The following is a 20,044-nucleotide window of genomic DNA, read 5'->3' as shown; positions in this document are numbered from 1 at the left end:
AGCCTGTTCTGGTATTTGACAACCCTTTCAGTGAAGAAATTTTTCCTAACATCCAATCTAAACCTTCCCTGGTACAACTTGAGACTGTTTCCTCTCATATTGTCACTTGTTGCTTGGGAGAAGAGATCAACACTCACCTCACTGTCCTACTGGCTACACTCACTCTATTCCTGCCCAGTGTGCAGTTGGTCTTCTTCACTGCAACTACTGCTCACTACTGGCTCATGTTTCATCTGTTGTCCACTAGGGCCCTCAAGTCTTCTTTCACAAAGCTGCTTTTCAACCAGTTGATGCCAAGCCTGGACAAAAGGAGGATGTCTTCCCAGACCAGGGCCAGGATTCTACATTCACCTGTGCTGAACCTCATGAGATTCCTGCTGAACTCTTTCTCCAGCCCATCAGTGTCCTTCTGAATAACAGCCTGCCCTCCAGTCAAAGAGCCTACCCAATGGGTTATGATCTGCAAGTCTGCTAAGGTTAGACTCTGTCCTAGCTCCTAGGTTATTAAGAAACCATATGGGTTCCCACATGTACTGCTCAGGGACCCCACTAGTAACTGTGTCCCAGCAGGACTTTGTTCACTTCTCAGATTCAGAACCTGAACTGGGGAGTGGCCTTTGCAGTGTCTTCATCTAGCTCTCCATGTCGTTGGCTGCATTCCCCTTTGTCCTATGGATTTTTGCAGTTGGCTGAATAAATGTTGTTAAATGCTTTTTGGTTTCTTTCTGACATTTATTCCTTCATTTCTACTCTTGCCAAGTAAAGCTAAATAGTAGTGATTATACAGAAAAGTGTTCATAATAGTACGTGTATGAATTAACTCCCTTACTACCAAGGAAACAGTGCAAGTACTACATACATGGAAGCATGAATTCCAGTTAAACGCACATACACCAAGATTCTTTTCCAACACTGGGAGCAGTCAGAGGACAAACTGTAAAGTTACTTGAAATCCACTCTGGCTGAAGGTCAGATTGCATCCACAGGCCACCATTTTTCCCCAGAACATGTTCATATTAACAAGCAACTGTTAGGAACAAAAAATCAAACAAATCCAGAAATGTTTTTCACTCTCGCACACATACACACTCTTTCAGATGTAAGTTTTAGTGAAGGGAAAAGGGTAGCATAATTAGTCACACAACAGTAGTTACCTGAGGGGTCACCTGAGTCCCTAATTGCTTGAACTTATCATTTCTAAGCAGAGTAGGCACATGAGTGGAAAATGGATGATACTTTATTGTTGCTTAGGTTTTAGGGTTTCAGATGGAGTAGGCATTATATAAACACACAGAAAAACAATCCTTGCTCTGAAATCTTTATCAGCTACCAAGTACAGAGAAACATGAAGAATATAGGGTTGCTGCTGTTAATAAAAACAACTGAAAGAGCAAGAGTAGTTTTAGTGTAGGGTCAAACTTGGAGCTGACAAGACTGAGCCAGGGACAATGGATAGATAGGAACGTGGAAGAGACAAAAGAAAAAATGTGGCATTGAATGGGAAAAGGATAAGAAAGCAAGATAAGAAGACTTAAAAAATAATGATGAAAAACAAAGTATGCTGAGTTAGGAGAGAAAGGCTGTCACCCGAAAGAAACTCACTCATAGGATCCAAATTTCGTATGTCAGCATACTGACATTTTTAGCAGTTCTGTCGGTCAGTGAAGACATTGGGGTCCAACAACCTTCTCAAAACCAAGTTGTTCTTCCCCCCAAGAAGGGCTACTGTACTGCTTCTGTGCCCTATTAAATGAGAATAATATGGGTGTTCTGCTCGCAGGACTTCAAGGTAGTGCTGCAGTCGAAAAAACTCACAACAAAGGCAAACAAGCAGACAAAATGACAGTGGAATGGAGAAGTCAAAGGCTCTTGATCACCCTCTTCTTTTCCATCGAATGCTCCAGTTTCTGCTAGAGAAGTCCTTTTTATACAAGCGGAGCTTGTCATAGTTTAAAAGAGTACGTGAACTTGTAACAACGTAAGAAATCCAAAGCAAGCCTCTGTGTAGGTGGAAATTTGTTATATTAACACAAAAATTTGTTCAGCCCTGCAGTAGCACTGCATTAGGGGGAAACAACCCAACAGGTCCCAAGATGGACTCATGAAGTGGGAATTAGTCAGAGCACCAATCAATATCTGAAGAGATTATTTTATTTGAACTAAATGAATGGGTATTCATCACCATATGAAACAGCAAGTAGTTTAGACCAAGTAAATAATGTGAAGTGGAAGGAAATTGCACAGAGCAGGCTTTGTAAGGATTGCAAGATTATTGTGAGTTATGCTGGCAGTATCTACTACATCAATGCAACTGCACCAAATCTGCTTCCACAAAGCATTAGAATTATTAAGGTTAGTATAGAAATTTTTATGGTAGAGTGTTCTGGGTTAGTGCAATTACAGCGGCGATGCCAGCACAGTATGAACTACTGCAGACGCTTGCACTTATTGGCCTGAGACAAGGTGAGAGAGAGAGAAAAAACACCTGTGAACTACTGAATGATCATGTTGTTGTCTGACTTGCATGGAAAATCTGGGGACAGAAATAAAAGACGAAACAGAAAAACAATTATTTTCCTGCTCACTATCAACCCAGTTTGTCAGGGTATGGCCTTTTACTTTCCTTGCCTTCAAAACATTTGCTCAGCTCAGATTTGTTTTATATCTGACTTTATTCGAGTATCCCGTGGCATTCAAAAAGCATTCAGGTGTTAAATATTTGAACTTACAGACATAAGTAAACACAATAAAAAGCTTCAATTCGGATTCCACTATCTATACTCAAGCTAACCAATATTTTATTCCATCGGTAATCTCTTTAAATGGAGGGTGCAGAATATACTGAGTACATAGTTACTTGCATGTTTTCTCTTTGTGTGTAGTAATTAACACCAAAAAACTTCCAGCTGCTGAACTGAGGGTCTTAATTTGGGCCTGTTGTGTTTATAAATGCTGGTGATTCCTTACTGTTCTTAATAATGTCTGTGAGTCTCTGAACATCATGACTTAGACTTCTAAAATTTATCTTGTCTGTGAACACTGCAAAACATATGAGGAAACAGTAGAATACACATGGGAAATAAAAGAAAAATATATCTATCCATATTGCATAAAGAGTCTTGCAAACTGAAGCAGTCCAGTTATGCATGAAGAAATAACACTGGATGTGATAATACCATTATTATTTGAGTGTTCTCGGCCCCAGGCAAAATACTAAAAATTGCCGTCTTTGGCAGGGAAGTACCATGTGTAAGTGAAACACACGAGATGGGAAACAGAAGTTTGGGGGCAAAAAATGTGCAGTGAATCAATAAAACAAACTGAGTGCTACTCTGAGGAGCACAATGACTCATTGCCACAGTGATTTAGCTACCACAAAGACATAGCCCGAAAAAAATTTGAACAGTTTAGTTTCCTGTTTCTTACAGCATCAAGACGAAAAATTCAGTGGAGGACACGATTAACTTTGTTGTTAGAAAAACTATATTGTTAGTGCACCAGTCAATACCTGTTCTAAGCACCACATATGAAGGATTTTCTCGTAATATTGTGTTTCAGTAGAAGTATTTTCATTCAATTACTATTATTTTTTTAAATCTACTTTATTTCTGGCCTCACTGTTATTCTGATGCAATGGTTTCTATGGACTAGTGCTGTTTAATACATGCCAAGCTCAAACTGTGTTGCCATTCTAGTATACTCCTGTGTTACTAGAAAGAACAAATACAGAAGAGCTGTGGGCCTCATGGACTTTAGCGTACTAAAGCAGAGGAAAGAAGCAGAAGGGGGAAAGCTAATTACAATTTAGTAAGCCTAAAGTATAGTCAAGTCAAGTAAAAAATGCGTGCAAGTGTATCAATGTATAGAATTATATAGTCTGATTTTAGGGCAAATCTGTTCACAGGCAAAAATCTTGCCCGGGTATACACTGGGCATTAAACACCAAAGCAAGTTCATACCTGTCCTTAATACCATCCAAACAATTTAATTAAAAAGTATTGTTGGATAAAACAAAAACTCAGCATTAAAATGCAGCACACATCAATGGATACGTAAGTCAATTGTATTAGCAAAAAGAGTGATTATACATCTAAGAAAAAAGAAAGCGAAGAAAGAAAATACACCAAGTGCTACTAATGCTGTAGTCTTAAAAGAAAGCTACAGAAGAGACAGAATGGCACTGTAAATTATGCTGTTTATAGAATATTAAAAAGAATCTGAGGAGCTTTTGTGAGGAATTCAAGTTCCATTCTAAGATTTATTTAACAGTTTTTCCTACTGTAACTGCATGATTGAAATTATACTGCTGTACTTTATCAGTAATAATACAGCGGAAATGCACACATCTTCTAAAAGTGGTAAGAATTAAAACACACAGCCAGATATGATCGGTTAATATATGTATTTGGTTATCAAAATTAATGGAGTAAACTACATTATGTAGATGTGCTGTGACAACTGCACTCATAACTTCAAGGAAAGCATAGGCGCTCAAGAATTAAAACGCCAGGCCTACAGATCTATAACTCCCATAATATCTTAAAGTCATTAAAAACATTTCAGTGGAGTTGCCAGTTGATTCTGATAATACTGCGTGCAAATGACACATAGTAGAGGAGGCCAGCATGTTTATGTGCCTCTAAACCGTGAGATATTGTGATAATTTCGTTCTAGGGTCTGAAAATTACTGCGGTCTCAGCTTTGGAAGTATTCAACATTTTTAATCTAATTGTGAGGTTTGAGGTTTCCTGAAGTCAATATTCCATTCTTGCTGTAACTGACCCTGGGCGACGCTTGGCTTCAGGACCTGCCATATTTACCTGAAAGTGCGAAACAGACAGCAGACCCAAGCGCTTCTGGCACCAAGAAATGGGGGTTGAGGGTGCTGGCAAGCGAGTAAACTCCGCTGCTGCCACGGTGCCAGCAGCTTGTGCAACCTGTGTGTAAAGCTGCTCCTCTCCGGCAGGCCTCCGAACGTCGGGGGGGGGGGGGGGGCAACAAAAATAATAATAAAAAGTGAGGATCCCCGCCCTGAAACGGAGAAGACGAAGAACGGCAAAGGCTGAGGCTTGCCTCCGCCACCCCTCTCCCCCGCCTGACGTCCAGTAACCCCCCAGATCCCCCCCCTCGCGAGGGGGGCTCCACGGGTTTCCCCACCGCCGCCGTGTCGGCAATGCAGCGCTGCGCGGGGGGCGCGGGGCCGAGGGGCCGAGGGGCGAGGGGGTTCCCCCCTGCCTGGCCGCGGGTTGCGAAGGGGGAGCTGGGGAAGCGGGGGGGTGGGGGTCTCGTCTGCCGAGCACGGGGGGGTTTGGTGCCTTGAGCCGCGGGTACAGCCCCCGCTCTGCCGCTGCCCACGGGCAAATTAGCGGTGCGGGAGTTCCCGAGCGGGAGCTTCCGTGCCACCTGCCAGGGACCCCCAAAACACGGCTGTGGCTCGAACCGGCGCGTCGGCGCTGCCCAAGCTCAGTTTTAACCCTGCTTCTCCTTCCACCCTCCCTGCCCGCGGCTGAAGCGCACACAGGCTCCCCTTTCCCCCCGGCTGGGGCTTCGCTGGCAGAAGTGCTTGGCAGGTTCTGACCCACCCGAGGAAGGTGAGGGAGAAACACCCCCCACCCCCGTTCGTGGCTGGCGTCCCCCGATCGCCTTCGGCACCGGCAGCGACACGGCTTGGAGCCTGCTCCCCGCTCCGACAGCGACCGGGCTTCCCGCGGGGGGGGGGGGGGGGGGGTGGCAAAGCATCACTGAGGGAGGGGGGGGAAGGAGAGGTCGGCCCGACCACCCCCCCTCCCGCGCTGCCCCCCGCCCTCCAGTTCAGGCCTTGGCGATGGCCTCGCCGTGCTCGGGGGAAGGACGGACCGAAAAGTTCTCGGTCCGAGCGACAGGTAGCCGCGCCCTGGTGCCTTCCAGAGGTCCCACTGGAGAAGAGGTCCCAGCGCAGAAGAAAACAAACGAGCACAGGCAAAACAAACGAAAAAAGCCCAAACAAAACAAAAAAAAAGATAATTTTTTTTTGGACCTGGTTTTCTTCTGCAGCAGGTCGGTAGAATACGTCACGACGAGCTTCTCGCTATTGCATAAGAAAAAAAAAAACTGGGTGGGTTTTGATTTGGTTGGGGTTTTTTTTTGGTTTTTGGTTTTTTTTTTTTGAGGCGGATAATCCCTGAGCTGTGCTGCTTTCAGGCGAATCTTCTGACAAGTGTTGCGGTTCAGCACTGTATGCGTTGTATCTTGGAAACAAACAATGCGGTAGCTGGAAAACTTGGGAACGGAGGAGACAGGTCAAGGGTAGAGGATGGTCAGTTTTTGTTGTCCTGGCTGGAGAATCGTAAATAATCAGAGGGCTGTCATTAGCTGCACTGTCCACAAGACTGAGGGAAAAGCGACAAAGAGAAAAAAAATAATCATATAAGAAAGAAGATGACTGGTTTGTAGCCTGACGCTCCGCGCTCTGACACCTTCCCGGCCAGGAGCTCTTCCCGGCTCGGCGCTGCGGGGAGGGGACGGCAGCCCTGCCGAGCAGCCCCGGGGTGCGGAGCGAGGCGCGGAGCGGCGCGCAGCCCCTCCGCCCGCAGCAGCCCCTCTCCCCGCAGCAGACACTCCGCCCGAGCGGCGCCGGCGTTCCGCCCCGAAGTCGAACGGTCAGAGCCTCCCGCGTCCCGCCTCCGCCCGCTCCCCTCCCGGCCCGGCGCGACGAGGAAGCGTTACTTACGCGGGTGGGCGGCGGGGGGGGGGACGACACGACTGGCTGCGAGGCGTCGAAGGGATGGGGTCGGAGTGGGCTCAGCGTGCCCACCGGCGGCTGGCAGAAGCAAAGAGTTAAAATATAAAACCATAAAATCTTTTTTTTAAAAAAAAAATATTAATGTTCTTATAACGGAAGTTCTTATCAGTGGGTTGCACTGTACTTGGCAAACAAGCCTTTTTACCTTTTAAACAAATAATTCATTAGGTAATTAAATTCAAGTGAGATTACTCTAATTAAATATACACTGCTGTTGAATCATAATTTCTATGTGGCCTAGTTAAAGATGAACGATCTCTTATTCCTGACAGAAAAAAAAAAAAAAGAAAAAGAAAGCTTTAAAAGAATTCCCCGGTGACTGGAATAATAGATTTATACACCACCGTACAGAGGTCATTTCAAGAAAGAAGAGACACCAAACACAACATAAAGGGACTTTTCATGTCTGGAGATACTAGAATTTCAGGTTTTATTGCTGCGAGTTCTATTAAAAGACTTTGTGGAACCTAGGAGGAAATCAAAATTATCTTTCAGAAGGCGATAAGTTATATAAATATGTGCACAAACAGAAATGTGTCTCTGAAGGTATTAGTTCTGCATAATTTCAGATGAGTAGCTACTAGGCCTCAAAGGAAACAGTGCATCTTGAAATGCTCTGGAGGCTTACATTGGCCAAAATAAGGCAGGACTTTAGCAAAATTAGAAGTAACTTTGTAGCCAACGATGTCCTATATGTCCTGGTTCCCTTTAATAGCATTAGGCGTTCGAACCATAAAGACTAATCTGGAGAGTAGAAGTTCCTGCTCTCCGCTTTGATCTCCTTCCTCTTGGCTGTTTAAAGCTGACAGTTTGGCTGAATGGCATTCACTGCTTTCATTTGTAAGACATGAGTTTCCTAGTGTTCCAGAGCTAGCAGCTACACCTGTACTGCAGGAATTTACATTGCATTGCTCCAGGATGGCATTGATTTGGGACGGGTGTAACACAAACACAAACTAATTAAAAACTGCATAATGCAGCCCTACAGGAACAAGACAGAAAAACAAATAAATACAACTGCAGCTGGCACGGCAATTGTGCCTCTGCCCCCAAGCAACAGTCTGGCGACATAAAATTATAAACCTTACAAATCTCACGTAATTGCTGTTGATCGTTTTGGAGACAAAATGGAAATTATTTTGTTAATTAAGTTCAGACCCATAAAATATTCATAGATAGGTAGACAGACAGACGGACAGATAAATACAGAGGGAGGCAGATGATTCATTCTGTAGGTTTGTGTGCTTGTTCATATAGGCCTGTGTGCCTGGCTTGAACAATTCATTTGCAAAAGCACGAAGGGAGAGAGCATCTGTGTATTCGCGTTGTTATTAGAAATAAACGTAAGTTGAGACTGAGGTGGACTGACAAAGGATTAATAAAAAGGGTATTATGAAAAAAAATCAGTTTCTCTTAATTTACTAAAAAAAAAGAGACGTGATCATATTTTCTTTTTTAAATGCTCTCTCTCTCGCTGAATAAACCAATCTTTGTAAACGCCTTACTAGCTGTTACCTTGAGTACAATCCAACGCTGTAGCTGCTCAGAGTTCTATTCCTTCCTGTACTACCTGTACTGCGGACGGGTACGTGCTCACATTCAGGGAAAAGACCAGGTATCTCTAATCACTACTTTGTGTTTACTTGGACAAACCAAACTGCCCGTTTGCACGGTCAGAGGTCTGAAGGCTGCCGCTGCTGTGAATTAAGTTCGTAGAAAGAGCGGGCGAAATTTTTTTTTAACCTTTTTTTTTTCCCTTTACCTTTTTTTTTCTTGTTGTTTTTTTTTTTTTATTTTGACATAAATGTTCTTCGAGTTGGGCTTGAAGGGGTGGGGAGGGGGGCAATCTGGCGCTCCAGAGCTACATCACCTCTCCGTCTCTAATTGTTTGACACATGCCCTGTTGTCGCAAAGTGGGGTTGTTTCCCAGACCCTGCTGGAGGAAAAAAAAAAAAAAAAAAAAAAGGTGCAAAGTAATAATGAGTGTTTAACAAGGCTCATAAATCAGGGCTGATGAGCAGTGCCGAGGACCGGCGCGCGGAGGCGACGGGGCCTGGCAGCGGGAGGAACCCAACGCCACGGCCCCGCGCACCTCCCCCCCCCCCCCAAAAAAAAAAAAGTGCCCGTCCTCGAATGAAACGCGGTACCGCGCTGAATCGGTTATAATGCGCTTAATGAAAACTCATTCAACAAATCCAAATAGTCGGCAGTCGGTGCGTAACTAGAATCCAGGCGAGATATATTAAATTAATGGATTCGGTCCTGGGCAGATGTATCATTAAAATCTATAGGATTGATACTTAACATGGTACAGTTATTTTAAACTTACACAGGAAAAAGGCTGCGGGGGGAGGGGGGCGGGGGAAGAAAAAACGGTGAAACTACGTGCTAAGAACTGTCAGAAAATTAGTAACATACGGATAATCTATTTTTTGGCACTTCCCCATCCCACCACCCCCTCCCGCACGTTCTTTCGACAGGAAAGAAAATTGAAACAAACTATTAACTGAAGAGATCGTCTTGAATTTCTTCGTCTATTACCGGTGCGAGCTGAAAATCAAGAGGGGATTTGCGAAAGAAATCGTTACCGGGACGTTTCAGAGCGGTCACAGAATTAAATGAAAACTTTTCTCCCCAAGCCACAAACCAGGCGCTGAAGCCTCGCTTACTGTTGGTAGATCTTACTACCGACACCGCGTGAACCCCGAGTTTCGCGAACAGGTCCACGCGCGCGCGTGTCCGTGGAATTGACGCGGGTGGACCGCCGGCCAGCAGATATCCGAGCTCCACTCGCAGGCTGCGCCCTGCCTGGTGTCTACCCTATCCCCCCCCGTGGGTAGGTGTCTCCTTTCAACGCCGCTGTCACCTCCATTTGAGGACGTTTTCAGCGGTTTATCACTGCCATCTCCAGCCCTGCGCATTTGCAGCAGGTTATCGCAACTGCCCCCCACCCCCCACCCCACCCGGCTGGCGTGCTGCGCTGGTCGCCATCAGCGCCCTCAGATGCTTGGTGCGGGTTCCCAGCCCTGCAATATCCACTCTCAGGACATCTGGAGCAGATCAAAAATCACTGACTTCTTTTCTTTTTTTTTTTTTTTTTCGTAAGCAGGGTCCGCGTCGAAGCCGCACGTACCCTCCCCGCAGAGGCAGCCCTCAGCCAGCCCCTGCAGAACCAGCCTTCCGCTAAAATTCGGCCAAGCAGCGACCCCTATGTCTGGATTTGCATTTCTTATCGGACCCCTATCTAAACTGATTTGTTAATAATAAAAGAGAAAATCTCTCGGGGGTGGATGCATCGCCTTAAGGAACTGGAAGGCAGGATCACGCTGTCTTAGCAAACTCTTTCTCCGGGAAGGCTGTCTCAGGAGAAGTTTATCCGCCCAATGATCTTTGAATTATACGAGCGTGGCCATTTAGGTCGATTTACTTCGACCAGTATACAATTTATTTTAAGCGATTACCGTAGGTATAACCACACTGTGCCCGGCGCTGCTGCGTGTTTCCCTCCTGCCTGTTTCAGACGTGCCTCCGCTCCCCAGCGGGAAGGTGACTCTGCTTTTCGCTCTGAGCCCGATCCCCTTTTTTTGCTGCGTGACTGCTCACCGTCTTTAAAGACGCTGATCGGCCAGTGGGTTGGCGCCGCACTCCTTGTTGTTGGCTTTTGCCGAAAGTTAAGGAGACATTCAAGCAGCTACAACACAGATCTCAAGGGGGGGGGGGGGGGGGGAAAGAGAGAAATTTTTTTCTGAATGATGTTTAAAATTACCTTTTAGGAAAAACAGAGTTTTATTCCATCTCTTAACAATTTCAAGCTAATTTACGGGCAGGGTGGTTGATGACACCAACCTTTTTGACTGTTTAGGTCTTGGGTTTAGGTAAAGTCTTCCCTGGTGCTTCTGGCAGCTGCTGCTGCTGTTCGTAATTTTCCGTACGGTTTCGTTCTTTCCGCACTTTTGTTATTAGGTTCCTGCTATAGGTCTTGTATGGGGGGAAATAAACCCAGAATCTCCCAGACCTTCACTAAACTGATTTTCGAGCTAAGTAGCTTAGTGTAGCGGCTCTGGTCCCAGCTTACTTCCACAAGGGGAAAAAAAAAATAAAAAGGGCTTTTCCAGGTTGCCTACTAAAGTGACTTAATAAACCGTCAGAAAAATGGGCAATGTCCAATGCAGGAGCAGGGACCGCGTGGTGAGGGACTGGCATTCACTGATCAGAACTGCGCATAATTAATGGCGTTCGCAGGACTCTGTTCATCCTCGCGCCGGGAACTTTGCAGATGAGAAACAAAGCTCTCCTCCCAGTCTTGCAACTTTCCCCCTCCTCGGCGAGTTTCTTCCTTCCTTTCTTTCTCTCTTTACTGCCCCCCCCCCCCCCCCCCGTTCTTCCTGTTTCATCTTCCTTTCCCTCTCCTCTCCTTTCCGCCCCCCTCAAATCACCGTTACAGGTAACCTGCACTTTGTATTTATTTGCTCTATTTCCACGCAAGGTGAAGAATAGCAAAGTTCGCCCCGAAAAGATGCTGGGCTAACAGAAAAACAAGTGAGACTTTTTTTTTTTTCCTTCCTTTTCTTTTTTTTTTTTTTTTTTTTTCCCCCCTGAACCGATCTGGCAGGATGGGAGCGGGTGGGGGAGGGGATGACTCACATTTCTTAAGCCTCCAAGTGGAAACCTTTTCTGGATACACATTCCACCCAGATCTAAAGCGCTAAGCAGATTTCGGCAGCGTCGGTGACTTATCCCACCTTTGTTTACCTGCGGCCCTCGTAACGTGACACTTCCACTCGCAAAACACCGCTGCGGCTCTCAAGCCCCCTCTCAGCTTCGTTGCGGCGGGGTGGTTTTGTCTGAGGGCTCGCTCTCCCGCTTCGAGGGTGAGATTTTGGAGCCGGGGGCGGGGGGCAGGTCCTCCTCTCCCGGTTAGGCGTAGGAAGGGGAGAGCTCGCTGTTCCCAGCCGATGGGGGAAGGAAGGAGGGAAGTTTAACCAGCTCTCTGGGACGGAGCGGTTCCCCGGCGCGCGGGGAGGGAAGGGCCGGCCGGGGTCAGCGACACCCCGCAGCTGCCTTTTAGCCGGGGGGGGGGGAGGCATCTCCCCCCGCTCTAGCGGCCACCCGTCCCCGGGGGAACCCGCGCTGTCGGGCTGAACCCCTGGGAGCGGGGGCTCGAAGCCCCGCGGAGGGGCTCTGACCTCGGGAGCTGGTTCTCGCCCGGGGGGCTCGGGGAGAGGCATCGGAGCCCCGGCTCCTCCCGCTTCCAGCGCCCGCCCCTCCGCCCAGCCCTTCCACCCCGAAAGGCAGCGGGCCTTGGCCTCGGCGGCCCCCGCCATTCCTTGAGGGAGACTTCAGCGGCCCCGTCCGCCCCTTCAGCTCCCGGGCCGGGCCGGGGGCAGCAGCGCCAGCCCCGGGGCTGCGGGACGGGATCGCGGGGGCAGAGCGGTCCCCCGGGCGGTCCGTCTGGGCCGGGAGGGCCGGGGTAAGCAAGGCCCAGTCCTCGGCTCCCCGCCCCCCTCCTGCGCCCCGTTTCCCCCCGCCGGGGGGGCGGGAGGGCCCCGGCAGCGGCAGGGAAAGCAAAGTTGGCGGTGCCGTCCGGGCAGCGCCAGGCTTCGCCAGCCCCGGCGGGGTCCGGGCGAGCCCCGCCACTTCGAGGAACGGGCAGGGTGGCGGCGGTGGCGGCTCGCCTCCTGCCAGGCGGCCGAGACCCTTGGTCCCTCGCAGAGGGGTCCTTTGTCTCCCTCTGCACCTCCCACCCCGTTCCAAGGGGACAAGGGGGAAGAAGAATGAAAAAAAAAAATCCCTTTCTCTACTCATTGGTGTTAATGACTATAGCGGCATCAGCCAACAGCTTGGTCTTGTCCTTTCGTGTCGTTCGTGTGTCGTGTCCCCCCCCCCCCCCCATGCGTTTCCCTTGGTCCCCGCTGAGGAGGTCGGGTGGAAGTTTTGACAGCCCACCAGCCACTCAGGTGTCCGCCCCCCCCCCGCTCGTGGGGAAGGCTTGGGGTTCTTCTGTGCCCCTTGGCATCCTTCCCGCCGCTGTCGGTTTGCGGGATTACTGATCGCTAATATTCCGAGATCTCTCGCGATGCCTCTGATAGCTGTCCCCGAATGTCAACCGGTCGGCGGGGTACGAGGGGAAGAAAAGAGGGGAGGGGGAGGACGGCTGAAGGGTCTTTATTTTTTTTTTTCTTTTTCTTCTTTTTTTCTTTTTTCTTTTTAGCTAAAGAGTCTTCTGAAAGGAACTGCTAGGAGCCTTTTGACTTTCAGCAAAGTTGTGTATGCGTGGCGTTCGCGGGCTGCTAGAGGCAGACGGCATTTATTTATTTATTTATTTATCTAATGAACTATATAATTATTTATTTATTTGTATGCCTTTTTTCTTTTTTTTTTTTTTTTTCGGTAAATTGCGACAAGCCGCCTGGCTGCGAAGGTCCCTTTCCGACTCACGGCCGCTCAGGTTTGCCCCCGCGCCCGATGGCGACGAGGGGGGACTCGGCGTTCGGGGCGGGAGAACCCCGCGACGCGGCTGTCGCTGGGGGGGAACGCGGGCAGCAGTGAAACCGCGTGGGCAGGCTGTCACGCAGCAGCGGGGGCTCCCCTGGAAGGAAGGAAGGAAGCAAGGAAGGACGGAGACCGTTGCTAAACACCGCGGGAACGCGCGCGCGGGACGTGGGAGCGCGCGCGCGCGCGGGGCGGGCGGGCAGCGGCGCGGGAAGCGGGCCCGGGCTGGGCTGCGCACCACGTGCTGCACCGAGGGGGGCGGGGAGGGGGGGGCGGCGCCTGCAGCTCAAGTGGATGCCAATCAAAACATCAACTTCAAATTCTATCTGAAAGATCAGCCCGGGACCCGAGGGCAGGGGCATCAGTCGGAGCTCAATTGTTGATCAGATCACATCTAAGGGATTTAGGAGCGCGGAAGAGACGGGATTTGAGGAAAGACACCCCACTGAATCCTGCCACCCTCCTCCTCCTCTACACCTAGGTTGCAATATATCTCTGACAGAGAGAATTCAGAACGAGAAAAGAAAATTATCGGCTAGGCTTCTGTTCTCTCGCCCTGCCTGACTCCAGTAAAGAGAGAGGGGGAAGGAAAAAAAGAGAGACAGAGAAAGAAAGGGAGAGAGAGAGATCCAGAGAAGCCCGGGTTTGTTCCGCTCCCCTCCCCGGCTGCTCAGGCTCCCTCCTCCCCTTCCTTCTTTTTTTTTTTTTTGTGTGTAATTCCTTCCCCCCCATCCCCCCCACCCCCTTTTATTTTTATATTTCTGCCGTTCCTGCCGCCGCCAGTGCCGCCGCCGTGCCCGCGCCCCGGAGATGTCCTTCCCCCAGCTGGGCTACCCGCAGTACCTCAGCGCCAGCCAGGCCGTCTACGGGAGCGACCGGCCCGGGGTGCTGGCCGCCGCCGCCGCAGCCGCCGCCGCCGCCGCCGCCGCCTCGGGCCGGCCGGGGGGCGCCGAGCTGGGCAGCGGCTCGGCCGCCGTCACCTCGGTGCTGGGCATGTACGCCGGCCCCTACAGCGCGCCCAACTACAGCGCCTTCCTGCCCTACACCGCCGACCTCGGCCTCTTCTCCCAGATGGTGAGTGGGCGCCGCGATCCCGCCGGCGGGACCCCCCCCCCTCACTCCCCCCCCACGGGCCCGCCGAGAGCTGGGAGCGGCGGCGGGGGCCGCGGGGCCCAGCGCGGCGGCGGCGGCTCCCGCCCGGCGCGGAGAGGGGAGCGTGCGGGGCGGTGGGGAAGGAGGGGGGGGGGGCCGCGGCCGGGGCCGCGGGGCGGCTGGGTCCGTCTGCAGGCGCAGCCCCCCGCGGCTCCGCCCGGGAGAAACTCCCGTGAGTTCTGCCCCTCGGCGGCGGAGGGGACGAGCGGGGCTCCTGCCTCCCCCCGCGTCGGCCCTCCCTGGTTTGCTTTTGGTTCGTTTTGGGGGTTTTCTTGTTGCTGCCGGTGGTGGTGGTGTTGACGGGCGATACTGCCGGTCCCGTTGTTCCCAGCGCTCTCCTCTCCCCGCCCGGTGCTTTCCTTTCCCGCCGAGCTGCGAACAGGTTCCGTGCGGGAGGCCGAAGCGCGGTGCCGGGGGCTGGCACGCCCGCGTGTTTCGGGGCGTTTTACCCCCGGCCCTAAAACGGGCCCGTTCGGTTCCCCGGAGTTCCCGTGCCCTGGCGATGGCGGGTGCCGCAGAACGGATTTGCATCCATCCGCATCCCGCTCTGCGCATCGGAGCAGCAAGGCGCCTTGGTGTGAACTCTGAAATAAATTGCCGTCACCCAGATCGTCCTTGCATATGCTCTTTTTTATTATTATTCCCCCTTTTTCTTTAGAATGTAATAGTTCAAAAGCAAAACATCTTAAAAAAAAAAACAACAAACAAACAACAAACCCTGACTGTTTATATGTCCGATGTCGTTGAAACGTTTTCGTTGGTGGTGTCTCCAAATTTCCCGGCGGCGGTGGTACGCACAGGTTCCACTTAATTCCTAAATGCCCCTCTTTCCCTTCTCCCCCCGCCCCCCCAAACATAAAAGTGTCGATATTTATAACTGTGTGCACGCAAGAGATAACTTGTGAGGGTATTAAACACGCATATGTAGGCAAGTTGGCAGAAGCGCTGTCGAACACGGGTCAGCATCTGAAAACAGATCGTTTTGTGCTGCAAATATTTCCCGCGAAGGCACTTATAACAGCATGCGTTTCCTCCTTTTTTTAACCTTGATTTTGGAAATGCAGTAAAAGTTGAGACAGAAGCAATGAGTGATTTACAAGTGGCTTCTTCAAAAGAATTCCCAAAAGAGATTACACAAAAAAATATCATTTCAGCAACAATAACAAAAGACCGCGGAATAAAGGGAGTGCGGAAAGCCCACTCTGTAACACATTACAAAAATTACGTCGGGCTTCTCTTTGTGTCTCTGAAATTAAAATACATGCTCATGTTTAACTGTTTGACAAAGTTAAATTAGTTTCTTCGCGGACATTTTTGAAGAGTTTCGTTTTTCAGGCCGACACAAATTTCGCAAGAGTTGTACTAAGAATGTATTTCTGGGCTAGAAAAAAAGCGAGACTGTAGTAGCAGCAAGCAAGAGAGAAAACGGCTCTAAACGCCAGCTATGCGGGAACAGGTCCCTTTCCTCCTCGCAAACTATCTCGGTGTTTTACTACCTCGGTTTACCATGACGGTGATATTTTGAAATAAATTCTGAAATTCTGAGGGTTTGTAAATCACAAGGTAAAATATTAAGTTAATATCTAGACAATTTGCGGTAATAATGAGGCCTAATGAGGTTGCTGGAAAGATAAAATGTTATTTACCAAAACACCTGATGGGATAATTTGACTTGCTGTGTTTTACCACTGATGATAAAAAGAATATTGATTGCAAATAAATCACCCTCTCTAAACGCTTGTAAGCAGTTTGTGTTTGCTGTGCCCAGATCAAAGCCAAACTTATGAGATAAAGTGTCCCCATATTCTACAACGCGTGGACCGGCTTTCATTCCGGAGTTTAACTGCTCCCCTAACAGTCGCGAAGTTCACGTTTTACACCAGAATCTCAGCGTGTGATTTGGGGGGCGAAGGGGGGGGGGCGGGGGGAGGCAGTTGGCTTGTGCGCGGAGAATCCCTGGCGCTGTCAGCGCCGTCGCACCGCGGCCGCGCGTCCCCTCCCCAGCATCGCCTCACGCCGGGTCCTCCCAAAGGCAGACCCGGGGCCAAAGAGGAGTGCTCTGCCCGCGTCCGTAGCTCCCTACCGGCTGTTCCGCGGACCGTCACGGCGCGGAGCCCCTCGCCGCGGCGTCGCACCTGCCCTCCCTGCCTGGCCGTTCCGGGGCCGCAGAGAATCCTCCCGCCGGGGCGGACGCGAAGCTGCGGTGTTTCCACCGCTCGATTTGATCCGGTTCGCGGGGGAAACGCGCGCCGTGCCCAGCAGCGCCCAGCTCAGCCCCTCTCCTTCCCTTCCCCTGCAAGCGGGGTGTGTGTGTGTGTGTGTGTTATCTGGGAATACCTCTGATCGAAAGGTGGAGAGCCTGTAGCGGGGAGGGCCGACGTGGCCCGCAAGACCCTTTGCACCGCTCCAAGGCGCACCCCGGCTCCCGGAGCAGCCTGCTCGGGTCTGTCAGAGACGCTAACGAGATAATTGACGTGGTTTTTCCTCTCCGCTTGTCTGAATGTGTTGCAGGGCTCCCAGTACGAACTGAAAGATAATCCGGGTGTCCACCCTGCTACCTTTGCTGCCCACACTGCCCCCGGCTATTACCCCTACGGACAGTTCCAGTACGGGGACCCGGGGAGGCCCAAAAACGCCACCCGGGAGAGCACCAGCACCCTCAAGGCCTGGCTCAACGAGCACCGTAAGAACCCCTACCCCACCAAGGGCGAGAAGATCATGCTGGCCATCATCACCAAGATGACCCTCACCCAGGTCTCCACCTGGTTTGCCAACGCCCGCCGGCGGCTCAAGAAGGAGAACAAGGTGACCTGGGGCTCCAGGAGTAAGGACCAAGAAGATGCCAACCTCTTCGGGAGTGACAATGAGGGGGACCCCGAGAAGAATGAAGATGATGAGGAAATCGACCTGGAGAGCATAGACATTGATAAAATCGACGAGAACGATGGGGAACAGAGCAATGAGGAAGAGGAGGAGAAGCCCGAGCTCCTGAGACAAAGCAGTGAAGAGGAGCACCTGGAAAAGGGGAAGGATTTGGCACTGTCAGGGTCTGAAGGGCTGAAACCCAAGGATGCGCTGGCCATGGTGAAGGAGGCCTCTGACAACAGCACACGAATCATCAGTCCCGGGGGACAGAACAATTTACAGATGCCATCTCACAGCAAACCCAAGATTTGGTCTTTGGCAGAGACGGCAACCAGTCCCGACGGTGCCCTGAAATCTTCTCCCCCTCCGCCCCCGCCTCCCCAGGTTAACCACACTTCTCCACAGATCCAGCACCCCGCTTTTCTCCCTAGCCATGGACTCTACACTTGCCAGATTGGCAAATTTCACAACTGGACAAATGGGGCTTTCCTCACTCAGAGTTCCCTGCTAAACGTGAGGTCCTTTTTGGGAGTAAATCACCATCATGCTGCTCATCACAATCACCACCTCCAGGCCCAGCAACAACCTTCTGTTTTAACAGCAACTCTGGGAGCCCTAGGCAATGAAAAACCTTCGGAGAGGACAAGTCCCAAACACATAGGTAATGAACGCATCAGGCCCCCACCTCTCCCTCCATCCACAACACATGTAGATGAACAACTTCTCCTTGAGGAGCGCAGTCAGATCCAGCCCTGGTGTAACTGATTGCCTTTAGGGGAGTTACAGACAGTTTACCCTAGCATTGATATTTTTTTTTTTTTTCTCCTGGAGAATGTTGATTGCATACATTAAGCCGATTTCATGTGGGCTGTTACCTTCTCTCCCCATACGCCCACCAAAATAAGATGAGAATGCGGGAATAGCGCCGTGAAACGCACTCCCTGAGTTGTGCTTTCCTTCCCTCCTTCCTGACACTCATCTCCAAATACTTTCAATGGCAGTCCACAATAGGGCAAGAAAAGCTTGCACATTGCTTAAATATTGAAAGTAGGGAATGGTGCTGTACACACCCCCAGCCCCACCACGCGTATACACCTACACGCGTCTGAAAAGAGGGGGAGAGGGAGGTGTGTTCTCTGCACTCAGTCCAGATTTTTGTCGTTCTTATTCTAAAATGGTTGTCCCTTTTTTTTTTTCCTCTTTTTCTTTCTGTCTTCTTCTAGAAAATGTACCGAGAACTGAATCCCCACCTCAGCCGCTAAAATCGCCCTTCCAGCCTGTCCGTGACAAGTGAGTTTGTTTGTTTGTTTTCACTGCAAGAATGTTACTTATGTGAAACAGAGTGTTTGAATAATAAAGACTAATTATAACACCTAATCATCACCATAATAATACATACAGACAACAAGAACAACTTAGAAGTCGCTGTAAACTTTCCAAAGTTCGGCTAAATTGCAATTGTACATAGCCAGCCTGTAACTTTTCTGAAGCTTAACAGACCTCAAAGATCTTGTGTTAATTACACCAGTGACAATGATTTCTGTGCAATTAACTAATACTAGTACGCTATAGCAATAGACAGGCAATTATAGGAAAGGATTCTCTTTTTTTTTCCTGAAAGATTGTTACTTCTTTTATTTTTTTTTTCCTCTCTTCCCCCCTGCAGCTCTTTGGCTCAGCAAGAGGGAACACCGAGAATTTTAACAGCTCTCCCTTCTGCTTGATTAAATGGTTTGGTGAAAAAAATATTACAGAGACTGGTATTAAGGACAGAAAATAAAAAAAAAAGGAAACGATATAAACGACTCCCATCAATCTCTTTTTGCAATAAAGTGGTGCAAATCCATAAAAGCGATTACGCAAACCTGTAGATGGATCCCCTTCTTCACTGTACCATTTCAGATCGTGTTATTCTAACCATCCTTGGATTATTTGTTTGGTAAATGTTTCCCATGTGTTTGTGTTTTTCTGTATATAGAGTGATTTCAGATTGTAAATAGCGCGTCAGCAAAACTTGTCTAAATCATATATTTTTGTCTAATAAACTAAATGAAATTATGATCTCTCTTCAGGTATGTATTCTGTCGCTGCAGATCTTATACATATATTGCAAATCTATTCAAACATTTACAATTTGCTTTCTGAAAAGCCAACTCTTTTTGCCTTTGGGTAACTGAAACTTTAAATACCAAATTGATGCCGTGAATCAAAAATCAAAGCTTTCAATGACTCTTGTGGCTATTTTGTCGAAAACAAGCTGCGAGCTTCCCTCTTCATACACGCAAATTTAAGAGGCTGAGTGAAGCTGGTTCTTGACTAGCAAAATTAAAGTTATTTCTTGAACCGTGATTAATCAAACGTGTTCTGTAGTATCCATTGTCCGAACATAAATGGATCTGACTTCCACTTACATTATAAAATATTCTTGCAAAAGAAAGGGAGAAGTTTTCTCACAGTTCCAAGTTGCATAACTTTGCTGTCCAAACCGGTTCCTAAATAGGAAGAAGAGCTTTAGTGCTTTGGTATACATTCCTGCTGAAGACGAAAAAAATAATAGATTAGGAAACAGAATTATTTGTAACCATTTATGCTTTAAATAAATACAGAGGAAATATTACTGTGAAATATTTTTTCCCTGTGAGATTAAGCACAATCTTAGCGGAAAAAAAAAAAAGATAGCAAAAAAGTAGCTCTTGCACGTCCTAGAAGAAAGTTCTGTTGGTTAAAAAGAGCCTAATAGAGACTATCTACCGG

At 49.1% G+C, this 20,044-nt stretch overlaps 1 protein-coding gene across 1 annotated transcript; it reads left to right on the top strand.

The window, feature by feature from the left end:
- Positions 1-14,083: 14,083 nt before the first annotated feature.
- On the top strand, positions 14,084-19,014 carry IRX1 (iroquois homeobox 1). Its single transcript, XM_075415290.1, has 4 exons — positions 14,084-14,347; positions 16,937-17,951; positions 18,514-18,580; positions 18,957-19,014. Exons 1-4 carry the CDS (start codon positions 14,084-14,086, stop codon positions 19,012-19,014), a joined length of 1,404 nt encoding a protein of 467 aa, XP_075271405.1.
- Positions 19,015-20,044: the final 1,030 nt, after the last annotated feature.

This window comes from Opisthocomus hoazin, chromosome 3, assembly GCF_030867145.1.
Source record: "Opisthocomus hoazin isolate bOpiHoa1 chromosome 3, bOpiHoa1.hap1, whole genome shotgun sequence".
Lineage (NCBI taxonomy): Eukaryota > Metazoa > Chordata > Aves > Opisthocomiformes > Opisthocomidae > Opisthocomus > Opisthocomus hoazin.
This window is presented reverse-complemented; position numbering and strand designations above follow the sequence as displayed.